At 43.4% G+C, this 25,990-nt stretch overlaps 1 protein-coding gene and 1 long non-coding RNA gene across 8 annotated transcripts in view; one reads left to right on the forward strand and one right to left on the reverse strand.

Annotated features, from left to right (window-relative positions):
• Nucleotides 1-13,191: 13,191 nt before the first annotated feature.
• tfec (transcription factor EC) overlaps nt 13,192-25,990 on the reverse strand; it is a 47,606-nt gene continuing 34,807 nt past the window's right edge. For 2 of the 7 annotated variants that reach the window (XM_037121364.1, XM_037121368.1), the window contains 7 exons: nt 22,125-22,379; nt 21,264-21,365; nt 18,841-18,961; nt 17,306-17,362; nt 17,100-17,175; nt 15,983-16,130; nt 13,192-14,453 (listed from right to left, as the gene is read on the reverse strand). In XM_037121364.1, the coding sequence (XP_036977259.1) occupies nt 13,956-14,453; nt 15,983-16,130; nt 17,100-17,175; nt 17,306-17,362; nt 18,841-18,961; nt 21,264-21,365; nt 22,125-22,379 (1,257 nt within the window). In that variant the 3' untranslated portion in view covers nt 13,192-13,955. Of the gene's footprint in view, nt 14,454-15,982; nt 16,131-17,099; nt 17,176-17,305; nt 17,363-18,840; nt 18,962-21,263; nt 21,366-22,124; nt 22,380-22,914; nt 25,952-25,990 lie in introns of those variants that run through there. The other 5 variants (XM_037121367.1, XM_037121370.1, XM_037121365.1 and 2 more) reach the window with 5 other exon arrangements.
• The window catches only part of LOC119032326, a 32,963-nt gene continuing 29,281 nt past the window's right edge, over nt 22,309-25,990 (forward strand). The window contains exon 1 of the long non-coding RNA XR_005078852.1: nt 22,309-22,423. This is a non-coding gene — a long non-coding RNA (uncharacterized LOC119032326). The remainder of the gene's footprint in view (nt 22,424-25,990) is intronic.

Consider the following 25,990-nt stretch of genomic DNA (forward strand, 5'->3'; position numbering starts at 1 on the left):
ACCTGGGTCATATGTCTGGTTCGCAGCCCTAAACACCTGCGAGTACCACTTGGCATCTCCCCTGACAGTTGGGGTATGCAGACCGGGGTCACCGTGGGCGTTACAGGTGTACTTTGTAAACTGCCCCTGCCTCAGCCGTATCATCTTTAATAATGAATAATGATGCCTGAGGCCTGTTTAGTTTATTTGCTGGCCTGGAAACAGGATCTGGCTTCTTTTTCCGAGAGGGGCTGATACGAGGCAGATATTTCGCCTATAATGGTTGGCAGATGCACCGGTCTGGGGAAAGCGAGGTGTTTGTTTGTACAAGCTGATTTCTCAGACTAAACGGGTTTCGCGTCCTACCAGCTGCTTTGGATCAAAACAGTCAGCCGTACGGGGGGGCGGGACGGGAAGGGCCCCCGTCCACCTGGCAAAACACGATGGGACCTCGGCGTGACAGCCAGCGAGTGTAACATCTCGGCTAACAAACGAGCAGTTTACCGAGATGACACATCTGAAAGGCCCACGCTCTGTTGTCTTAGCTGTAAATTTAGGCGAAGTTCAGTCAGAGAGAAGAGAAGGAGGGGGTGGGGCGCCGGGGGGGGTTCACGGAGTTAAAAAAAAAGAGACAAGAGGAGAAACAGTGAGCTCCTGCTTTGTCTTCAGATCAGGGTCAGACTGAAATATGGGATGTAACAGAGGCTACAAAAGCCAGACGCTATATTTAGTCTCTGGGAGTCATGAGCAGAGAGAAAGTGTCTTCACCTCCTCTTCTCGTTACTCTCTGTCTGTCTTCTCTAATACACACACTAGGTGGTTGTGATGACAGCAGCCTTGCCTCGCAAAATTTGCAGGGGGAGATATTTGGCTCAGTGGGAGCGTCTGTGTAGGCATTTGGTTTACATTAAACCAATGCTTTCATTGTGCACGTGAATGCGTCGCTGTTTTTGCTGTCATGCACTGCTGGCCGCAGTCAGACGCCATCAATTCGGTGTCGCTGGGCCTGAAAGAAATAGTAAATCACATTAGTTATGCAGGTAAACAACGCAGGGAACGGCACCCAGGAGAACTGTTGAGTTCTCTCGGCAGTTTGCTCGCAATGGCTCGACGAGAAAGAAAAACACGGGCAAATGTGCTCATTTAACGGCGAGTCATATGTTAATTTTAATGACGGGTTTGCCCGGCGCACAGGTGCGTTTCGAGGTGGAGGTTTGTGGCGAGGAGGTTAATGCTCTCACAAACTGTAACTACAGGAGGAGGAGGAGGACGGGGGGGGTGGAAAAGCAGGAAGAGGACAGGCAGAAGAGTTTGAATGAGTTCTGTGTGTTCCAACAGGTTTCTGCATTTCGAGGAAACCTGCCGGTCTCGTTGGCCAGCAGGCCGCCGCCACAGGGAATACCGAGGAAATGTCCTCATTTTTCTGTTTTTAAAGGCACACCTCTGTCTGTGTGTGTGTGCGTGCGTGCGTGTGTGTGTGTGTGGGCGCACAGTACCCCAGGTGCAGGCAGAGGTCATAGACAATCACAAGAAAGAGCAAGTTGTGTATTTCTTTCTCACAGCTCGATTGTCATAAAAAAGAGCTATGATTTTTCAGTGATTAAGTGACGACGCTGGTGATTTATATATCGTGAGACACTTTGTTTTCAGACAAATCTAATTACCACAAAATTTTTCTCGACGATCAGTAGTTTCACAACACGCAAAACTCCTTGTACATTAAAGATGATGCCTTCACGAAGTAGGCATGCATTAATTACTGCAGTGAAACAAACTTGTGTCTCTGTTGCTGTTTCACACGGCCCGTCTCTTCATGTATTTTGGTGGGGAGAGTGTATGGCTGATCAGCTCAAACAGTCATATTTCACTGTATGTTACAGCAATTAGTGGAGCTTACTCGCAACAGAATGGATTCTTTCTGAGCTCCATCGTGAGAAAACTAAGCAAAAGTTGTAATAACTTTATTGACTTTATACTGCTATGCAAGACAACTAAGTTTGCTTACTGCAGGACTATATTTCAGTACGATTTTGTGTATTTCCCGCTATTCAAAGCTTTCACTCCACAATGTTTTGTGGAAAATGTTGTACTTTTTACCCCACCAGATCTATGTAACTTTATGTAACTTTATCAAGTCAATGATAACTTTGGCTACTAGTTACCTTGTTGGTTACATCCAGATACATTTTGAACTTATTTTATATTTTTGGCAATGGGATTTAAGAAAAAAAACAGAACTGATTCCAATGATCATAAGAAATGCTGAGTACTGTGCTAAGCTCCTGTGTTAGCAGTATAAACACCAATGATGGTTTTCTGAGCTCCCAATCTAGACCGCTAAATGCACAACTGTGATAGATGCTAACTAGCAAACAGCGGCTACATAGTCTGATTTTGGAGTTTAGTTCAGTGAACATGATAATTAAAGTTGCTAAAATGTTGTTAGCAACTCGTCTTTCTTTTCATTTTAGAATACGATTACCTCCATTTAAAGGGTAAGTCCACCAATTGTACACATGAACGATGTGTTTGCAGGGAGTACTGCTGCATATGTGAAACAAGTGTATTATAGATACTTTGGTGGCTCCAGAGGAAGCTGCATGTAGTCTGATGAATTACTTCTAGTGATGTCACTCAGTGGCTAAGTTGCATTGTGGGTAATGAAGGTGCCAAATTCTGAAAAGGAGGTTTGGAATAAAAACAACTGGTGACTGCCTGTAAACATACTTCAATGTGTCTTCAAATGGTGGAGTTACCCTTCGACAAAGAAAAATGACTGATGAACGTCATGCAACAGTGTATTTATATCGACTTGGAGAACTTAGAGGCAGTCAACAAATCCCAGCAGTGAGTGAATTATCACCTCCTCTCCTCCCGCTCCTCGCTCACCTGGTGAGCACGCACGCGTCAAATGGTATCAATCTCTGAAAAGCCGTGAGGATAGCATGGCTGCAGGCCACGGCATCTCCTCCTTTATCGCCTGCCTGTTACTGCTGGTGCCACTTCATAAATAAAGCCATTACGCCGTAGAGAGGCAGGGGGACAGCACTGGGTGTTCCCATAGGCACGTAAACACGCTGACACACTCACACACACACACACACACACACACACACACACACACACACACACACACACACACACACACACACACACACACACACACTCTGGGCAGGTACTCAGTCTCCCGTCGCTGGGGAGCTTTAACCCTGACCAGCTTAGTTCAGAGGCGAGGGGCTTTATGGGACATCGGGGAGCGACTTGCAATGGAGTAAATAGAATATCCAGTGGTGTCTGTCCCAATCTCAGATTAAGCCGCCAAAATCTCTGCGGTTTTTCACTCTGACAGAGGTGTAACACTTTTCAACACAAGAAAGAAGAAAAAAAAACATACATAGAGAGGTGTGTGTGTGTGTGTGTGTGTGTGTGTGTGTGTGTGTGTGTGTGTGTGTGTGTGTGTGTGTGTGTGTGTGTGCAAGTCCCAGTGCAGCATAGGGTTTTATGCTGACACTAAAGAATGTGCTCATCTAGGAGTGAAGGGCCTCTCTCTCTCTCTCCCTGTCTGTTACCTGCATCTCTGACTCTGAGCTACTGACTGACTGACTGACTGACTGAAGTGGAGTGTAGTGGGGATCTGACAGGGATCTCCATGCGATCTGCTGCAGCTCCCAAAGGGCCCAAAGCTAAAGTCTTGCTCGCAGGGTGGGCCCCTGAGTTTAGAGAGATTTGTCCCTTAACTGAAGAGTCCAAAGAACATGTGTGTTTTGTCAAAATGTGCTAAAAGAAACACCATTTCCCCGACTGTTTTGGTCAGCGGAGTTTGCTCTAGCTGTTGCCCTTTTCCTCTGAGCGAAAGAAGGAGGTGCAAGACTCAAAGCAAAGTTAGGGGGTTGTTTGAAGAGGGCCGGCGAAGGAAAGAATTGGACTTTGTTTCGCGACGGAGGGAAAATTGAGTCCCACGGATCGCCCACCCGGCAGCTTCGGAGCGAGCGCAAGATTAAAATCTGTGCCGCTCTCCTCCGCGTTTTCTGCCGCCCTGTCTTGGAGAGAGCTCGAGGTGCAGAGACATAATTCATGACACGAGAGAAGGGGAGTTCATGAACCGGTCCGTGCCAGGACTCGCTCATGTACTGCGGAGAAGAGAGAAAGAGTTGAGAAATGTAGAGGGGGGCAAAACAGCCAAATAGTACAATATGGTGAGGTGAGGTGGTGTACGTGCACCTCAGAGCATCCATGCGAGAGAAGAATAAACCCCAGAGAGTGACGGGTGAGCGCTGATTTGGGAAAGGGGGTGGGAAAAAAAAAAAAATCCAATTTTGTTTGACACAGTGTAAGATCTAAATATTTATCTTTCTGTCTCTTTGTTAGCTCTGACAGCTCTGGAAATACTTTTACAAGTCACTAATAATATTTATAGTTTTTACATATGGGCTCGCAGCGCGTTCAGAAGCGGTTTGGGTTTCTCCGTGACGCGGGTTTGCACACAGCGCAGGCATGATTGAATTCCAGCCTTGCACGTAAGTGTTTTTTGATCTACTCGGCTTGATCCTTGCACACCAAAGCACCACCGCCACACACACGCTATACTGTATACACTCACACACTCTCACACACACACACACACACACACACACAAGCACACTCATCACATTATACGGCATCGGCACGGGCTCAAAGTGGATCATTATTTACTAAACAGGTTGCCTAACAAGAAAAGACTGATTCCCCTGCAGGCTTGTATAAAAACCCTGGAAGCATGGCGGCGGAGCAATATCCATCATAATTGATGTGTTGCAAAGCAGATTACACACATTAGCGCACACTGTTCTAGCTATGACAGCTCCAACTGAACATGACAAATTCCATAATGTGGAAGAAAAAAAAAAAGGTATTTTGCTCTCTGTGGGTATTAAAAAAAAAAAAAAAGCACGACAACTAACAAAGAGGCATTTGCATTTGCAGGGGGTAAATGTGAGAGGATGTGTTTGTGTCACTGTGTGTGCTTGTGTGTGTGTGTGTGTGTGTGTGTGTGTGTGTGTGTGTGTGTGTCAAACTACGCCTCCTCCACGCTCTCATCTCTCCTTAATTACATTCTATTTGTTCCACTTGGGGCAGAGGGGTCCTGTAAACTGTTTGGGAGCTCGGCACAGCTTCCGCCTCCGTTCGGGTGACAAGGCTCCATTCAACGCTGCTAATCCCGACGTGGATGATGCGTTCGAAGGCCGCATTATTTACTGAACATGGCACAACAGATAAGCCCATTGAAAACGGGCAGCGGCCTCGCTCATTGTGGGGGGGGGTGGGGTGCATTAGAGGGGTGTCTGTGGCTGCTTAATCAGTGGGCTGGATGCTGGAGGAATAAATAAGCTTTGGGAAAGAGGGGCGGCTTGACTCGCTCGCGCGCTCACTCCCTCCTCTCCTTTTACGCACTCGCTCACTCACTCAGTCACTCCGCTCTCACTCTTCTAATCAACTCAGCAGCATTACAGCAAATCTGCCACTGGAATTCCTGCTGGCTGCCCCTTTATTCCTGCACGAGTGCTATTGAATTAGGAGAGGTTGTAAATAATGTGGCATTGATTTGCACTTGATTGTGGCTTATTTTCTTTCTACTATTATTATTATTATTATTGTTATCATTAATATTATTGTTATTATTATTATTATTATTATTATTATTATTATTATTATTATTATTATTATCACAGAAGTTGAAGTTCTGTTTTTTTTTGTTTTGCACTCATTGCAAAATTACATTAACATTTCTTATTATTTTAGTCAATGGTTATAAATGTCAGCACTCTTTTTTGCTGTTCATTTAATCTGTAAAAAAAAAAAAAAAAAAAAAAAAAAAAACACTTAATGGAAGCCAAAAATATAGTGTGAGCCTTGCTATTATTTTCCTTCCTCGCATCCATAGCTCCATCCTTACTGAATCGAGCCCGCTCTGTGTTAAGACTTAATTTGCCGGTTTTTTTTTTTTCAAATGGAGCCTGGAATGTTTTGTTTTTAAATCTGCGGTTCTCTCGCGTGTTAATAAAAGCAATAATTCAGATTTTTATGCTTGTGACGCTCGGAAACATATCTGTAGGAATTATTACATTTTCAGGATCTTCCCCCTCTTTGCCTTTGATTAAACTCAACATATTAAGAGATGTAATTTAAATGATTTCCCTCAGCACTAATTGTAAAAATTCATGTTAATTGTAAAAGAGGGGCCTGTGTGTTTATGTGTGACCGAGCTGTTCGGAGCCATGTCGTTAGCCGCACACCCACTCCTGACGACCCACTAATTAACACCCCATGTTAATCACTCGCAGCCCAGCCAATAACCAGTGACATGCCATCTTGCAGATCACTACATCATACCGCAGCACAGCGGCACATCCGAGCAAAGCGATATTTTCCCCCTTTCCCTCGCTGTTGTGTTGTGGAGACATCTCAGTGTGTATTTTGACTCATTTGACAGTATGAGAGAGAACAGTTTGAACTGTTTTCCCGAACAGGAAGTTGGTATTTAGCGAGACGTGTCATTCACAGACGTGATATTAATACTTGAGCGGTGACAAAGAAACATATCAGCGGCGCCCTCTCCTCCTCCGAACCATCTGTGGCTTCGTTTTGACCCTGTGAGTTTCCCCCCCTTAGCGCGATCATTTCTAATTGTGCGTTTATTTTCGTCACCATACCCGTGCGAGTGCCACATGTATTAGATCTAATCCATTCGCCCGATCCTGCTTTACATACACTGGTTTAGGTACATGTTGGCGAAGTATCTTCCTAGTGAATCTGCCGTTCTGGCTGAAATAATGATTTTGATATAAGTTAAGCTGATTTGCCTAAGCTACCGAGTAATTAACTGAACTTAATCATTTCATTTCAATTCATTTCCATTACCTGAATTATTTTTTTTGCCAGTCTCTCCTATCTCCTGTAATGTCTGCTGCCCTGAGCTCTCTCGCCGTCAGCCTGGTGGTGAAAAGAGATCTGAACTCTGTTACAACACTGACCTCTAGTGTCGGTTTGGCCCGGCTCTGGCTCGCCGTGTGAGTTTTTAAATGTGACATTTTAGCAGGCTCATTGGTAGTCCTATCTAAGGTAATGAATCCGCTTTGGACAAACTGCCTGGTTTGAAGCTTTAGCCTCCAAACGCCTGGAGCGGGGATTGCCCAGGATAGGGCAGAGGTAGATTAGGAGTCAGTGTAATGAGAGGCAAAGCATCTCTTTAGCTCACCCTTTGTCTTTGCCTCCATCCACCAAAGCCTTGGAGGAGAAGGGGAAGATACTTCTCTGGCCAGTGGCAGCCGCACGGGCATTGGCTTTATTTTTCATCATCCTCCTCTCCTCTCCTCTCCTCCTCCCTGCCGGCTTCCACCTCTTTTCCTGTCCGAGACTATTTTTCCCCTTCCCTTTTCTCCGGATGCTGACACTTGCTCACGCCAAAGCGGCCTCACGTCCTCGACGGGGGACTGTCAGATCTTCTTGAATATGGAAAAACACAGGCGGTCACACCGGCGTGTGGCACTTGGGTAATAGGCATAATAGGGTCAGGCCTGCATTTAATAAACAATTACCCATCTATAATTGATGAGTCCGGCTCCTAAGGCCCAGCGCCCGGCCTGGGTCGAAAGAGGGAACAGGATGGAGAGAATGAGGGAGAGAAAGAAGATGAATGAATAATGCAGACAAGATGCCCATCAGAGCGCCCAAACGCAGAGGCCCATGCAGCGCCAATTATCTTCCCCTGCTAATGATGATCGTCTTGATGCAGTCCCCCAACACCCTGCCGCCACCCTGCAACCCCCCCCCATGCCTAAATCTGACATTTACCCAGCTGCCCTTGCTCCTCCCTGACTCGCCACAACAGAGGAAAAAGCTCAACTGCTTTTATAGGTGCACCACAGAGAACTTGAGGTCTTTTTTTAAACACGACACATAGAGAACAACACAATTGCATTCGTTTACTTTATTTGTATTTGCAAGACCCTTCGACATAGCCACCTTTTTTTCACGTCACGCGGCGCTCTGGGGACTGTATTACACTCTGAGGACCGACTGTTTATTCAGTTATGGAAATGTATCAAGTGCATATTTGTAGCAAATATGTTTCTGATTTTGTATTATTGCCTTATCGATCATGTAGAAGTTACCTTTTCTGATTTTGAATTTCTTTTCCAGTGTCTACATCGTGCTCCTTTAAGCCCTGCCCCTCGTTTTGTTTCTTTCATTTTATTTTGCAGGGGTCGCGCTGGCTGTCGCTCTCCCTCTGAAATCCAAATCAATCAGGGACCTCTCCTCAGCCGCTCCCATTCACTCCAAGGTCACCCCGATTACACAAGGTTAAGATGTGTGTTCGAGTGTGCGCCGTCGCCGCTCCGGATTAGCATACAACTCTGACGGAGCGGTGGGGAATTAAAGGCGGCGCGGAGGTACGATGGCCAGGCAAAACGGTCCCCCGCTCTCCACTGTATTTGAATAGGCAGCCTAAGATACGTGAAAACAGAGAGGCGGCGAGGAGAAGCTCTTTGGCCCCAAGGATCAGAGGGGCGGGGGACCTGTGGTGCTCGGGCAGACTGCTAGTTAACTAGATAGGGCCTCAGTAGACCACTTCAGTATGGGCTCTGGGAGAAATACACAGCCATTTTGGCTCCCTCAGGGCCCAAGTCTGTGGTAATAATGGGATCAGAGCCATGACCCTCCCAGGACACCGTACCACTATTGGATATTCTATTAGTTTCCTCTGCAGTGAAAAGAAGTCCGTGCTCAGCTACTTTTCTCACTCCGATTCACATTTGTTTTACTTTTATGTAGCTTTAACAGCGACTAATCAAATTATTTAAAGTTTCCAGGAGGAGACTTCATTAAGAATTGAACAGAGTGCACCGCTGCTTATGACTTCTGTAAAACCTTCCAGTATCAAAAGCAATGTATTGTGGATATCTCCTAATCACATCTAATGTACTTTATGCATGCAAGGATATTGTAAGCTATTAACATATGCACAAAAAAAAAAAAGCGAGCCCCGTAATTGTTCCTTTTTACCATTTAATCCCGGCACTGGAAGATACAGCAGAGATCACATTAACATTTACATTTCTGAATCCCCCCACACTCCTTGATACAGCTCCAGCTTTCAGCCCCGGCATCTCATCTGCCTTTACATAATATCAGGCTGTATTAATGCTACATATGGAGCTCCACTGTCTGCTGCTGTGTAGATTTACATTTTCCTAATGATGTGCTTTCATTTCTCCTCTGCTGTCCCCCTCCTGTCCTTCCCTTCACCTCCAGCCCACAGAACCACGGTGATTTAAAACACACACAACCAACTGTACTGCCGTTTTTTTTTTTTTTTACTGCGGAATAACACAAAGCGAGGGTTGAGACACCTTTGGTCGCCCTGGCCCCATCTGTTGCACATCTGGAAGTGGTGCGCCGCACCAATAATTGGAAGTCAATTTGTTTGAAGTTATGTATTTGGCATCTGGCTCGATTCATAAAAACTCTGGAAATCGCATTAATTTTATAGCATCTCGAGAAGGGCCCGGCCACTCTTTCTTTTTTTTTTTTTTTTTTTTCCTTTTTTCATCTCTCTTGTGTTCCATCGTTAATGCACGTGGGGCCTTTGCCGGCGTAGTGACGTGGGAGTTTGTGGAGCACCGGTTCAGGGTGTGGTCCTTAATAAAAGCAGCATGGAGGCTGAAAAATCACCGGAGAGATGACATTGATTGCTTGAGTTAAATCCAGTGCTCCAAAAGTTTTATAATTTCACCTTTAACTTTGACCTGCACCTCAGATCATTTCTTATTTTTCCTGAAGGGGGGAGAAAAACTCATCCAGGGGCCTAGTTTGCCACATTTCCAGGAGACGGGCTGACTGATTGAGAAGCAGCATGGTATTGTTTGTCACACGGCTCTGAGTCATGGCTGAAAATAGAAATGACACTTGATGTTTGGTGCCTCACTGCCGGCTGTCATATTGTTATTCCCACTCAAATTTCACCTAATTTGTGCACAAGTCTTGTCACAGTCCAGGTCCTGATGAGGGCTTTTAGGCGGTTCTTTTTTATTTTTTTTTTCCCTTCCCCCCTTAGCTTCCTCGCACGTGTGGCAACGAGGTGCAACGAGATACACACCTGTGCACGTGGCTTGTGTGTGTTTGTGCTTGCGTGTGCACATTTGATTAGGCTTGTTTGTGTGTGTGGCCTCCGTGTGTGTGTGTGTGTGTGTGTGTGTGTTTTTTCCAAAGTGAGTCACCTCGGCGGGAGGTGATTAAGAGTTGCCAATGGCAGGCTCGACAGGTGAGTGCATTGTAGCACGCTGGCAGCTGTGGCATCTGCACAGGTGACAGCTTCTCCTGCTCAGTGCTGGTGTCGAGTGTCGGTGGGTGGCAGGAGGTCTGACAACGTTGTTTTGGTGACAGAACGACTCGGCTGTGAGGTTCACGACATCACTTGCCTTCTTTAGATTTGTCAGTTTTTACTGGGAAGTATAGGTAGTGCCATGGACTTGAGCATATACTGCCATGGCACTATTCCATAGTAGGGCTGTTTACCAACTTTGTTATACGCTAAAAAAGAGCATTTTGCTTTATTGGCTTTCTTAAATAATTCACCACAAACATGCTGTGCATGCTGTGCCACACTCCTGCCTTCTTTTTATTAAGGGCACGGGGACAAAACACAGCCCACTGCTGCCACCTGCTGTTGGAGACGCGACGCAGCAGCAGGCCTTTTCATCCCGAGGGTCAGGTTATTGTTCAAGGGGAGACCATTTTGCTGTTCATACACACACGCACACACACAAAGAAAAGGAATGGAAAGATTATTTTACAAGGCGTACAGGTTTTTTGGCAGACATGAGCTAGAAACCAGTGTGTTCCTTATGAGGGAGATTAGGTGCGGGAGGAAGTGAGACTACAAACTTTTTTTCTCAAATTAGTTTGACATGTTCGGATGCACGCGCTGCTAATGTCTCTAACATGACGGCGTTATCTGCGGGTTTTTTTTCTTTTTTTTTTTCTCACTGCGCCGTGGACACTTTCTGAGTTTCCTGTGAGCCGGGGCTGATGAACTGCGATCTCCCAAATAAAAAGTCGTTTGCTCTGATGTCACAGTTGCCTCATCCGACCACATTTTCCTTTTGAAGCCTGCGCATAACTGGCCTTGAACTTTGTCCATGATCGCCTTTGATATGCAAGAGAAATGAATTGAATTAGGAAGTTAAATCTGACTTTCTTTTTTTATGGCCGGGGTGCTTTGCCTCTTGAGGCATTATTTTTTTCCGTCAATACTTTCATTAAGGTAAAAAAAACGTAGTCATTTGTATTATCCTACCCCTGACTTTGACTTTTATCAATTCCTTCTCCACACTAATTGGATTTGTGTATTTCGCCCCAATGTTTAGAAAGGCGAGAAAGGAGGAAAAAGAAAAAAAATCATTGAAAATCAAAATGTAAATTGAGCCTTTTGAAATTTTACTCATCTTGACTTTTTTTTTTTTTTTTTAGAAACTCTTCATGTTTTTTTAGCGTAGCGAAAATCTATATTTACCTTCCATAACTGCTTTGGCCAATTACCCGTAAACATCACTCACCACTTTGTAGTCGGAGTGACTGTACTCGGCGGTGATTGATTGGCTCAGTCTTGTTTTGCAGCGTAAGAGGAGATGCAAGCGAGGGACGTTTCGATTTCATTACAGAAGAACGCGTGCTAATAACACCCTAAAACATTAATACAGGGAGGCTTTGATGAGAAATCCATTCGGGAAGTATTGGCGTATGTGTGTTTTTTTTTCTGTTTGTTGTATTATTAATGCATGACTTTGAGCTTATAAAACTACATGTAAATGATTTTTAGATGATACCCAAAACAGTAACTTTTTTTAAGATGTGTGCTCAACTTTCCTCAGCAAACTTTACAGTTTACGATGATATTCCTACAGCATGAGAGGGCGCATCTCTTCCTCCTGCCTACCTCAAAGGGAACTTTCTTGGCTCCCAGCTGAAAAGCTCTCGTACCAAACTCTTTATCCCTCGTCATTATTCATCCTCAAGGGCTCATCAGCTCACAGTGGGCTCATCAGAATTATTACTCCTCCTCCACTTGTCTTTATTATCCAATTTCCCTCCTCTCTCCTCCTTTCTGCCACTCATTGCCAATCAGCCACCTTTTAAGCCGGCCCTTCACCTTCCACCACCAAACTTTTCTGGCTTTGTTCACACTTTTAGTCCTGCGAGAGCATTTCGCACTCGGTCTGGTCACGTTGCATCACATTTCAACCACAACACCCTTAAAAGTCAGTGATACAGAGCTTGTTGTAAAGTGCAGACTAACTGTTTATTTCTTCTTCAAAAAAATTATGATGATTGTGAATTCATAATTCTTAAAATGTTGCTGAGTCCAAAATGATACTTGTGGTGATCCTCTGTTTACGAATTCTTAAGGTTGATTCCAGCTTCTAATGAGGTTGTGAGCCAATAGTATAAAACCTGTGGTATCACTGCCAGTTGCCAGTTTGTGGAAAAACATTAAAGAATGGCGTGCTCCAAAATGTACCTAACTATTCTTAGCTAACTAATGTTTGCTAGCTACCATTAGCATTGTTTGCTAGTGCAGCAAACTGCCAAAGCACTTGAGGGGATGGATGGTTCAAACAACACTTACTAGCATGCGATCAGTGACTTCTTCTGTACCGGTGCTGTGTTCATTTTATTGATCTCTACCAATATATGCTCTTAGGTATCTAGTGTAATTACTTTCTTTAGTATTTATTGCATATATTTAAAAACACCTTTCTAGGTGTGTGCACATGTGTCTGAGATCTTGTCTGATCTTGGAAAATTTAGGAGATGCATTGAGGCTGATCTGATTGTTATTATTTTCTTATTTTCAAGGGAGTTTATTTGGGATTTCAGATTAGAACTTTAGTTAAAGGAACATTATGTAGAATTATTGTGAGTTGGTGCCCCCCACAGCTTCTGAGTTTTCTGAACACCACTGTCATTGATACAACTCCCAGGTCTGTATAATAATTCATCAGATGTAATGTAGATGCTAACTACAACCAAAACTCATTAGGTCATAACAATGTGTTAACAACAAAACAAAAAAACACAATGTTTTCCTTTTTGTAGTGTTTGTGGGTACACGAATGTCAACCTGGAGTAAATTACAGCTTCTGTGAGACGACAACAAGAAACCAAAATCAGGTGTATGAAAAAAAAGGGGTTTATTATATTTTTCCCAACCCTTCTATAAGAATAAAAAAAGGTAACATGTTAGGTAATAATATATATCTTTTTTATGAATACATGGATTAAAACATATATAAATACACAAACACTTATGTAACAAAAAACACTTAAAAAGACAGACAAGCACCAAAGACATGTTAGGCATTGTGGTGAGTATATAAGTTACATGCTCATAGTTTCTTTTTAAGATGAAACTGGGAGATTGAGTAAGGCACATCACACAATCACAATCCTGACTGTAACTACTAAAAAAATCCTTTTGTGAAGCAGTAGTATTTTCATTTTCTTATAAAAAAAAAATCAAAACAAGGACAGCTTTGGTAAGTTTTCAGTGATTATTCTGCATATGTTACAGTGTACAGCTACCACAGTGTTCACCAAAAATAATAACAGTAGACATTTACATTATTGACGTGAAGGCTGATAAATGTCTCCCTTTTTTCTTGTGAGTCTGTTTCTGCGTCTGTCCGGGAGGCAGAGAAACATATCAACTGTCTATAGTATAACGTACACCTGTTCAACAAGAACTACACATTTTATATACAAGTGGCACTTCGAGGGGCACTGTCAGGTGTGTTAGCTGTCATTTAAATTATTGCAACCCTGTGAGTGGTCATGATTGTATGCCCGGAGCCATCAGTCAGTCTGTTCAAGGCTCTGTGTATGCCCTTTACCACTGGGGATTACAGCCAAGCGATAACAAGAGAGTTCGCGCGTGACCCTTATAGGTCGTCACCCTCGGCAGAGCTGAAGCTGCTCCGGCGGCTGCTGTCCTTGGACGCGGCCCCAGGCGAGCCGGCCGAGAGGAGCGGGTCGGTGCCGAAGGGCGAGAGCGGGTCGTCCATCAGGATCTCGTCCAGCCGGTGCTCCTCCTTGAGCGTGGCGCTGAAGAAGTCTGTGAAGTGGGACAGCGGGTCGGAGAACGTGGTGCAGCCATCGGCGACGGCGATGTGATCCTGCGGCCCGCTGGCGGAGGGGATGGACGGCACGCCGGACACCACTATCCTCTGGAGGTAGTCGCTGTTGGGGTCCTCCTGGTAGAGAGGTGGCTGCTGGGGTTGCTGAGCCTGGGGGGACGACTGCTGCTGTTGCTGCTGTTGCTGCTGCTGCTGTTGTTGTTGTTGTTGTTGTTGTTTGAGGAGATGGGAGGACAGTTCAACTGTCCCCAAGGCTGTCGCCATGTTGGGGAGGCCGTGTGCCCGTGCTTGGATCTCAAGCTCCTGAAAAACAAAGGAAAAGAAACCTTTAAAGTTCTATTTCTGACGCACTGTGAGGAAAATCACCTCCACACCCAATCTTCGTCTTGAGAAGAGCTGAATAACTCTCTCAAAATGTTTGAACGCGGTAACACTGTAATTTCCTAAAACATGAGCAGAGGTGCTATGACATCACAGGGACAATCACCGCCACACCTCTGCCACATCCTGAAGTGAGGTAAGGAGTGAGCCACACTCCCACTCTTATCACAGAGAACATGATGAGCGCGTCATGACAAAGCAATGTTTGACCTGTCCCTTTATCATCAGAGGTGGTCAGAGTTTCCTGGATAGTTTTGTCATATTTGATTACAGATTCTTCCCGTCATCGGAGCAAACTCAGATAAACCACAAAACTGCGTGTGTGTAAAGTTTGCAGCTGTGTACATGCGGCCTCCTGCGGCTGCGCGTGCCGCCTAGTATATCATCTACTACTGAAGAACTGCGATCATTGTCTTCATTCATCAGGTAATTAGCAGTGAGCTTTGAGATCGGAGGAGTAATGGGGAGTGGGGTGGGGAAGGAGGTGGTCGGAGGGGTGTAGTTTAGGTTTGGGGGTCGTAAAGCTTTGGTGGTGGTAATGTGCTCACCCTGGCGGTGGAATTTAAGCAGCAGAGGTGTGAAGTGACTCCAGAGTGAGCCCTCTGTGTTTACCAAACCGATGAATCAGGCGTGTTAGATGCCTGGAGGAGGCTGTTTTCTAATAAATCAGTGACGTGAAAATGGAGTTTAAGTGGAAAGACATTAGTGGGACATTAGTGAGCTGATTGGTTGACCATTTGTGTCAGGGAGCAAACTGAAATGTATTAGGAGGAACACTGGTTCAAAGTCTACACTAAAAACTGATTTTTTTTAAGTATCTCATGCTCAAGTCTTACATAGTTTCCCAAAATCATAGACACCCACTTGTTGACATAGTGATCTAATATATTTCAATAAGAAGATAAGTATCTGGTTATACATTAACAAACCAAATAAACAATCTCTTTGCTTTCATGATTAAATACACTCAATAAAGACAATGTTTTACTTTGTTTGCATTTGGTGGACCCTGCCACCTTTATAATTTCATACAGTGTTATGGGGACCTTATTTCATTGTGAGAAGATGGAAAAAGTTAATATTTTTACTCAGTGATGTTGTAAAAATTGAAATTCAGAGTTCGAGTTCCTTCTTCAAAACTACATAATGCCCCTTTAAAGTAGGCCTACATCTGTATACGTTTGTATATGCCTGTAAGTTGTATAGTGTACCTTTAAATTGGGAGGATATCGTGATTTTTAGGCAGATTGCCAAGAGTTTCACACGTCACAACTCATACTGTGAATATACCTTTATATTTTGAGAATTAAGATATATTATGACAATACTGTTTTAACGTATTATAGTAAGAGTTGATCCCTTAGTATTATTATTTATAATTATAATGCAATGCAATGTCATAATTCATAACAAAACACACTAAGCACATTTACACAGTCGTGCTTTATTACCTGGATCCTCAGCAGCAGCCTCCTGTTCGCCTGCTCCAGCTTCTTCTGACGGCTCTCCAGCTCCCGAGCGTGCTGCTGCTCCTTCTGCAGCCACCTTATGTACTCCACCGAGGCCTTCAGGATGGTGCCTTTGTTCCAGCGCATGTCGCTGCAGGAAGAAGAAAATGTTAGAGATAACCTTTTACACAGAACCTCCTGATGTCGGCAGAATATCCTCCGCAATAAAAAAAAAAAAAGAGAGAAAGAAACGAGGGGGGAAAAGTTTTAACACAGAGGGGTTTTTTTTCTCTCCTTTTATGATATGAATAAGAAATGGAGATTTACATGGGGCAATTATTCATCCTTGGACATTACATGAGGACACTGAATGGGAATTTTAATAGAATAGTTAAGTAGCTATGTGGAAAGTCCATTCTCGTACCTCCTTGTTCGGTAAAATTAATCCTCGAGTAAAAATAGGTGAGGGAAAATGAGCTAAGTGGGAGGAAAGGGGGGGGGGGAATGGAGCATTGGACTCGAGGTGCTAGAGTGCAAGTCATTCTTTTGCAGATATTATTGCTTTTTTTAAGAAGGGAGAAGGGGGAGCCGCAGTAAAATTGTCCTTTTCCACGCGAGTGAGACGTTGGTCTGATCAGCGCTAATAATCTCTTTTATCCCGTGTTAATGGCGCGGCGACAACGCTAACCCCTCCATTTAAATTTCGAAGCAAAGTTCAATTGCGAAAGATGGCCGCTGGATTTCGATTCAGCGCCACGCTCCATCTCGATGTTCCAATTGTGCTTCAAACTTTGATTCAAATGGTGTGGCCTGCTTCTTTGCATTTGACCCCTCTCCTCATCATTCATGCTTTGAGCTGAACTGCCGGGGACCCAGCGAGAGGATGTACAGCTCTTGGAGCGTCGACTACAATGGAAGTTCAAGTGCACCCTTGAAATATGACTGAAATGTGCTCGAGTGCTCATTTGAATTCAATGAACGACGTTTAGAGTGTCTTTGTGCCTCGAATTTAATATGCTTCAGAGCCAGACAAGGTCTCGGAGTTGTTTCAGTGACATGACGTGACAAGAAGCAGGGCCATTGTTTCAATAAATACATTTGGATTTCTTGTTTTACTTACGGATCATTCGACTTTGGTATGAGCGTCCCCAGCTCTTTAATCCTGTAGTTGATGTTGTATCTTCTTCTCCGTTCGACTTAAAAGAGAAAGAGCGCAAGATGATTAGGGGCATTGTCAGCCGCAGCGCTAAAGGCTAAAGCCATAACTCACTTTTTCAGATGATAAACTGTGAGCGAGTCGGAAAAAACGCAGCGGGAGACACTTACTCAAATTATGGTTGTCTTTTTTCTGCCTCTCTTTGGCGATCACTCTCGTGTCGTGTTCTGCAGAGAAAAAAAAAGGGCACGGGGGGGGGGGGGATAGATCGATTAGCAACGCACATTTAATTCCCACCACAAAAGGTCCAGTGAGGAGACACACAGTCACAGTTGTTGTTTTGGAAGGGAGATTGGCATCGGGGTCAGCCAGACTGTGGCCTGCCCAGACAACAGACACAAGCTTGACCTCCTTAGACACACACTGAAAGAGGCTGATTTATCCCCCTCAAGCACGTGCAAAAAATAAAAAAGCGGTGATCACTTTTAAAACTGCTCACTACACAATCAAGCAAATGTACCAATCTGCGCGCGGGAGAGGCACAGAAATGCCACAGTGTCCGTATTTGTATTCGCATTCTTCCAAATTACATAATTTGGGACCTGAGATTGGATTTCCCAATTTGTCTCTGTTGATTCAATCAAGACCATTTAAACTCTGTATAACAGCCCATTGTCCCCCCGCGCCCGAGCTCAAATGAAACAGATGGCAATTTACTTATTTGCCTGTTGAGAGTGAAGGGTTCTTCAGGCATACTTTCTATTTCCTAAATCAATTAGTGCTCTTTGCTGTGATGCATGACATTAATCAGAAAAGTCTTAAAGGCCCCTTTGTTATTTCTTTCCTTTTTGGCTCTGTGACGAAAAAAGTCTACACGTTTCTGCCGACTATTAACAGAATGGATGACGAGCAGGGCTGGAAGCAAATCAGCGTATACATTCGTCTTTTATGTACATGCACAGTGATGGAATGTAACTGAGTATTGTACTTTGAGATACTTGTACTTTACTTGAGTATTTCCATTATTTTATACCTCATACTTCCACTTGTCTACTTTTTGGGGACAAGTACTACATTTAAGTGGTTCCTTGGGTGACTAGTTACTTTGCATATTAAATGCTGCATCAGAGCCCAGTAATCAAATTTTTGATCAGATTTTAATAATCAGATGACCCATAGTATACAGTGTCTACATACATGTAAATAGAGGTATAATTGATTTGTACTTGTGCTTTTTCTTGGTATGACTTTTTGGTTCTTTTAACAATGCTGTCAGGTTATCAAAAGCAGTCATCATTAACACATCTGGACAGGAAGGTAATGTGAAAAGTGATTTGTAACAAAAGCTACTTTAGTTTCTAATTACTTTGCGGATTACAAATAATTCATTTATTTTATCCCGGTCAAATAAAAAGGAAACACTTATTCCGATCGTCGGAAAAATGCTGAATATTGAATCTGATAATCAACCAGGACAATTCTTAGTACTCAAGTACATTTAAATAATTGTAATTGTACTATTCATATTTTAACATGGTATCTTTACTTTTGGGTAATTTTTGGCTTAAATTCACTTAAATCCTTTTACCTAATAGAAAGAGTGATTTAACTTATGTGTGTGATTTTAACTGTAACAGCCATGTGAGCATGTATTACTTCATTACTTGGTTAGTTGTTTGATCAGCGCTATGGTATGGGTTCATACCTGTGTATTCCCTTTTTACAGTGAGCTTTGTGGGGTTAGATGTGGGACTCATTCCACCATTAGGGGCGTTCATACCTTGTTCACCCCCATAGACGTCCAGCATGCTGCCACTGAGGGACACCTAGAGTGGGGAGAGAGGGAGACGGAGGGAGAGAAAGGAAGAGGGATGATCAGTCAAGGAGCAAAACATTTGCATTTCACACGTGTGTTCCACAGTTTAACAAAGGCCACAACACAAATAGTTTGTTTTTAGCTGCTGTGAGGCTTTGTTTAGCATGGTGAAAGGAGCCTTGTAGGGAAGGTTGTCAGCCCTCAGGCCTCTGGCTTTTGGCTTCCCAGCAGGGAGTTGTAGCATCCACATGTCGCCCACAGCAAGACAGGGCAGACTTGGCTCGGATTGTCTGCTCATCTTGCATCACAATGAGTAAAAATAACTTAACAAGAACTCAACCTCCCTCAAACCGGGTCAGGAAAAGATTGTCTCCCTCTAACCCTGACATCCAACTGAGATTTGGTTTGACCAGACATGCCTTGATCTGCTAATGCCACCATTTTCAAAACCCCTCCCCTTGAAAGCGCTCCCAACACAGAGATGTCCTCTGTGTTGAAAATAGCATCCCATTAGATGAAAAGGCTAGCTAGGTCAACTGCTAGAACAGAGGCAAAACTGTTTTCCTACGGGCCTCTTCTCGTCTGGGAAAGCATCCATCAGTTCTGCGATAAGACGTCTTTTCACGGACTCGGAGGAGATGTCAAAGATGTAGCGTGCTGACACACATGTGTGTCTAATTCGCATTTGTGCATTTGTGGGAAAATGCTACAGAAGCCCGCATGCATTCCAAGATGCGCACAGCCAATTTGTGCGCGACATGTGTGTCAAATCAAACTCTGAGACGGGCGAGTGTGATAAGGCCGCATGTCAAGTCAAGAGACGGGAAGGGGATGGAAAGCAAGAAGAGAAACAAAACAGAGGAAAGTGCAGACTTGTCAGATATTTGCATTCAGTTGGGTTTGCATGTGCGTTTTTTTTTTTTTTTCTCATTATCTCAACAAGATGGGAGAAGAGGCGGAGGACGAGGAGGAGGAGGAGGGGACAGAAGTGCTTATCAAAATGAAAGATTGCAACAATTCCCCTACTACTCCTATTGTAATCACTTCAATCCCTCTCCCGTCTGTGTTCCTGGATGTGTTGACACGGCGAAACGGCGTGATGCATCGTACTGTATGACTAATTAGGATGAATTGATCCATTTAAGCACGGTATCATTTCTGAACAAGCCCATGGGGACTGTATGCATTAGCCCAATCCAATGGCTCAGTAACTCTCTCCAACAAAAAAAAAAAGAAAAGAAAAATCTCCCAATTCCTCGCTCCTCTGTCGTGCTTCTGTCCTCATTTGAAACCTACTGGCTCTCCTCTCCACCCTGATGCCTTATCTTCCCTCCCCCCCATCCTCTCATTCCTTCTCTGTCACAGTATCTGTAGTGTTTTGCTCCGTTATCTGTGTGTAGGATTCTTTGTCTCTTGGTATTTAGGGGAGTTAGGCTAGATTCCCAGTATTCCCATCCCACAAACTCTCCCTGTATTTGGTTCAGGTGTTGCTATGTGCTCCGACCAAATGGATCCCTTGTCCCAGATTTTTGCTCTGAGTTTTTGAATTCCTCCTCGGCTCTGAATCCTACTGACAGGTCTTGACTGTGGTACCGTTTCTAGTTCGTCCTCTTACCAAGAATTCAGCTACTTCTATTGTCACTGATGGTCCTGTTTGTGTGAAAAGTTGATTTTTGAATCCCACTCCCAATTCGTCAAATACTGACGCTTTAGTGTGGTCACCGACCCAACTTACGATCCTGAAGCGTCAGTATTCAGTGAGTTGGGAATGAGAGAACTACTCCTACAAATAGGAAAAATGTCAAAACCTTTTTTGGCTTAATCTGCATTGTTGATCTTTTTGAGCAATGTGAGAAATGCTGCTAAGCCCCACTGAACTTTGACTCATCTCTAGACTTAAGCTGACCTCAAACTAAGACAGGTCCCCCTTTTCCCAAGCTAGTCAAGCCTGTTCCTAAATGTTTGGGTGGAGGAACCCCACTTTCAAGTCAAGAGAGTGGATTGTCGAGCAGCATTCCGAAATCGCCTAATACCGACGCTTTGGTTTGGTCAGGCCACTGGCCCAAAGCGTCAGTATTAGACGAGTTTTGAAAGAGACTTAACAATCAACTGTCTTACAAGTTGGCCCTTTAAAGAACTTAACCTTACGTAAACCTCACCGCAATGATGTGAGCAGGTTAACAAACAGGATATGTTGCAGAAATCAATACAAAAGACCTTCAGACTGTTGATGGGTTAGGGTTAGGGTCAGTCGCATTTTTTGTTTTAAACAGTGTTATCATGTAACTGTAGTTAATGTGATTCATACTTACATTGTTTTGCATTATGATGTTAGGCTCCATGCAATCCAAGCCTCCATCATTGAAACCGGATTCAAGACTAATTAGGTCATCAATAACTTCATCCATTGGAAACTAAAAGAAAACATGAATTTTCAGTGTACTCATGGACAGACCGATGATGTTTGTACCAGAATCTCAATACTGTCCAAGTTTGATCTTTGGAAATCTCAACATTCAAACCAAAATAGACACGGAAAAAAAAGGGGCAGGGATTGTCTGGAGGCTAATCCAATAACAGGCGAGTTCTCCACCGCCGTGTCACTCTTAAGTTAGTTAGCAGTGTTGGCAGGAGAAGCACGCATCTGTTATCAAACTAGTTTCCTCTTTTGAAAGGGGTCCTCTCATCAGAGACTGCATGTCTGAAGTTATTGATGAGCACATCAGAAAGAGGGCGAGATCAATAATGGCATCACTTTGTTTAGATGATTAGATGGAAAGAACTCCCTGAGATTCTACCCATACAGAATTTTGTCTTATACTTGTGACTTATATTATATGTTGACTGTGCATCCAAACAAACTTTCAGCCATGATTTTTCTCATCCGAAGACAGAATTTAAAGGGTCTGAAACACAGTTGTTACAAATCGCATTTAAAGAATGAAAACAGAACAATGTGTTTCTTTTTTCTAGGAAGGTGAAGCAGTGACAGGAAAATGTGTTGCGAAATTTGCAAAAATTATAACCCACAGATTGCCCGTATGTGACCCCGCCTGTGAATGCGATTTCACTCTTTGCCAGTCAACACTAGGAACATTTTCATTCTCTCAATTTCAGTTCCATATATCCAGAGACATCAAAAAAAAAAAGAAAAGCTTTCTTTTTCCACTCACCTCACTGTCATGGTTGGCCATAGTGAGCAGGGTAACAGGGCTGTTGGGGTTGCTGCTGTCGCTGACTGAGGCCATGTGTCCGTTCCTCATGATCGGCATGGTGGCCAGCGGCTGGCCGGGGGTGTGTGGATGTGGAACGGCGTGGCCCTGCCCGGCCGACGAGGCCAGCTTGGAGCCCAGCGTCAGGTACTGCTTGACCTGCTGGTTCTGGGTCTGGTGGAGGTGGAACTTGGAGTTCTCCAGGTGGCTGTGTACCTGCAGCCAAAGCAATCATGCACATTAAGTCAGCTGTGAGCTTGGTGAGTGCACATTTTTTTTCCTCATACCGGTAAATGAGCGCTGACTAACAACCTATGTACAAGAAGTGTCCTCAGCAGATGCTGATCTGATTCAACACACAGAAATAGTTGCTTGTCAGAATTTTCCTATCATTAGTCACAGAGCAAACTTACAGATTGTATTTTGTTGACCTTGTTGACCACTCATATTAAAATGAGTCATGTTTGACACTTGAGGCTAGAGTCTTCATGAGAATTAGGACTCATTCTTTCAACCCTTTCCTCAACTAAAGGATTTCCATATTTTGTCTTTTTCAGAGAACAAATGCGTTGTTTTTGTTTAATTTTCTGTTCCAGTTATCTGCCATCGTAAATACATACACATGAAGTCAGCAGTCGAGTTTGTCAATAATCAAACCGCAATGAAAGCGCTGCAGATATGTTAATTTAGAAAACTGTTCGACAAAACACTTAAAGTATATCAAAATGTTTCTGAATTTCAGTGTCCTTACATTAGAAGCTCTGGTCGCGTCCCGCATCGTGTAGTAACTGCAGTCAGTTAAGTGTGGCATTCTCAGAAAAACAGATAATCTTCAGATTGGTTTGTTATGGTGTCGCAGCAGGTCAACTTTAGGCATCCAGGTCTTCTGCTGCTGCTGCTGCTGCTGTTATCCTGTTGATCTGCTGGCTGCTCACTGAGTGTCTATGCCATCCAGTCCCCTACCAATGTCTTATAAAGGGCCCTAAGTGAGCTAATTAGGCCCAAAGCTGGGAGTAAGCTTTTATGTTGCGTAGCATGATAATCACTTCAAACACTGGAGCTTCAGATCACCCAGGGTTTGATCACTGCAGGATATCTGCCTTTAGCGTCAATCACTAATTCATTTGGACCGCCCTTTTCTGTCCAGTTGACCAATCAGGGGTCAGCTCACAAAGTCCTCCACAGCCTGCTCCAGGGGTTGTGGCAGCACAATTGACCCTTGTTCCCCAATGGGGGTTTTAAATAACTCCTCTTATGCCATTTTTAACCAAGCCTCTTCATTCATTCACTGGGTTCAATGCAGAGAACAGTTTCATTTTATCAGTTTTCAGAACAATTAACTGTAATAAAGCTATTTTAAGTCCTTATTACTGTAGGTTGAGGTTTTTTTTTTTTTTGGTTTTTTTTTGGGAATGTCTGATCTAAAATCGTCTAGTTTATATGTCTAGTCTAGAGCTCACAAAGAACTTCACTGTTGTAAACTTGCTTTATTAGTTAATGGCCTGTAGATGAGTTCTGGATGATAATACATGTACTGTTAGCAAGGGTATTATAATATTAGTCTTGTCACTTGTTGATGGTCATCTTGTCTGTGTCTTTCACCCAGATTCGTTGTAACTTCCTCTTAAGACTGTTCCATTCACTGGTCAAAATAGCGTGCTCGATGGGCTTGTCTGAACTTGTTTTTTCGATAACCACATGAATACTTTTTTTTTACCATGACCTTAACTGGAAATCAATTTGAAGTAAATGACAGCTGCTGTGGAACTACGAGCAGATTTACTACAATATGCAACGTGACCTCACTTAACTGATTGGTAAAGGGAAATGTCATATTAAAGAATTACTTTATCATCCCCCGTCACCATCTCTGCCCCCATTTCAACATTACCACACCCCAAAATGAATGCTAAACATTAGAATATAGCTACAGGCAGATTAGTTAAGAGGTCAATTAAGTCAAATATGCCAGTAAAAATCTACAGATCAGCTGTGCACGTAGGCCGACACATGCCCAAGTTCCAAATCCACCAATGTAGCCTAGCACCATTAATAAACACATGTATACGTTTCTCTACTCAGTTCTGTTGTTTGGATATGTAGGATGCTTTTGAAATGACATCAAGGTAATTTCGCTCACTTGCCAAATGAACAAATGCCGTTATTAGAGCTGGTCCTAGCCAAAATAAATATTGTTGGCCTAGCTACCAAATTTAGAACCAATATAGCACCAACTAACCAAATAACACTTATTTGTTGGCTTATTTGTTTGGCATTAATGAGTGAGGCACAGTCAGAGATTAAATCAGGTAAAACTCCATGTCACAGGACATTAGCACAAACTATTTATTGCTATCATCATAACACACGCCATTCTCTACTGGCCTACATATAATTTGGCATGGACATGTTTAAAACAGCATTTCTATAACTACATATGTTTTTTGCTATATAACTCATGTTAACTCATGTTATATAGCCACCGTTAGCTACGTCTAAACAGAGCAAATTAAGCTTGAGCAACAAAAGTGTGCTGATTAGTTGGAAAGAGGAAGACTGTGGCATTTCATCCCTCAAAAGTTGCATTTTCACACAAAGAATTGCTGGAATTGAGTAACGCATTACATTTTCAGACTTCGCCCAACAATGAAAGTTTTTATGGGTTAAATGTCAACCAGCAGAACGCTGCTAAACCATATAGGGACTTTCAGCTACATTGGAATAGGACTCCAAAACTCAGCATTAAATGCTCCTTGTCAGCTAGACTATCTGCCCCCATTCACCTAACTGAAAACAGACTCATCACAATACTCAACTTGTCAGTTGTGACTGAGAGCTCTTATCTGTCTTCTCCAGGCCAAACAACATGCCAGTTGTTAGCCAATCAACATTTATTTCCACTACGGATAGCAGGAGGGATGCCAGAACTGCGACACACCACATCTGCTTTGTGTGACAACAGTTTGTCCTGCTTTCACTTCAGCTTTCTCACTACTGTAAATGCCGGAGACACGCTTGTTATCCACTTAAGGGAATCTGATTAGATTTGAGAGGTAATGGCGCTTCAGTCACCGAGGCCAACCTTGACAATGGCGGGCCTGTGCATGTGTGAAGGGGACGTGCTGGAAATTATCGATGCCCGCCAGAGTACACATGGGACAGGAATGAGATAGCAAGCAATCGAGGCTCAAGTTTGGGGCTGTAACTGATGGTTGAGACACTTTGGTTTTTTTTCTCAATGCGGCTACTGGCACCTGCTACAACAACTGTGGTAGTGACAGAGAAGAGGTCACAGGTTCACTTTCCATTCATGCACATTTGCGCAATTACTCCTGACATGCAAACCCAGAGCAGACAAGCTAAAATTCCCAATTTACTCAATGCAAGCACAACAGTCATAGCGATAGTTTTGCAAATGGGTACAATTTTTTTTTTTATTTTTTTTTATGTGTAATACAAAAAATAATAATGCATCCATTTGATTTCCTTCAGCACAGTTTGCTTTGCATTTCACCTGCATCTCCCTAATTTCATTACCTTCATTAGGAGACGGTGAAAGCACTAAAATAAAGATGAACACACACACACACACACACACACACACACACAGCCTTTTTCACACACACAAATGCAGCAATTTGCTCAAATCTAAAAAAAATAATACTCTACTATGCTCTCCTGTGAAGTCATATGTGTTTTTCTAGCAATTACATAGAATGTGTGTTGATTTATGCAAGCAAGTGCACAGAATTGCAACTATGAAGCATGTCACAATGCTCTAATAACAGCTAATCTGCCATCAAAAAAAAAAAAAAAAACATCCATAT

Source organism: Acanthopagrus latus, chromosome 14 (assembly GCF_904848185.1).
Source record: "Acanthopagrus latus isolate v.2019 chromosome 14, fAcaLat1.1, whole genome shotgun sequence".
NCBI classification, from domain to species: Eukaryota; Metazoa; Chordata; class Actinopteri; order Spariformes; family Sparidae; genus Acanthopagrus; species Acanthopagrus latus.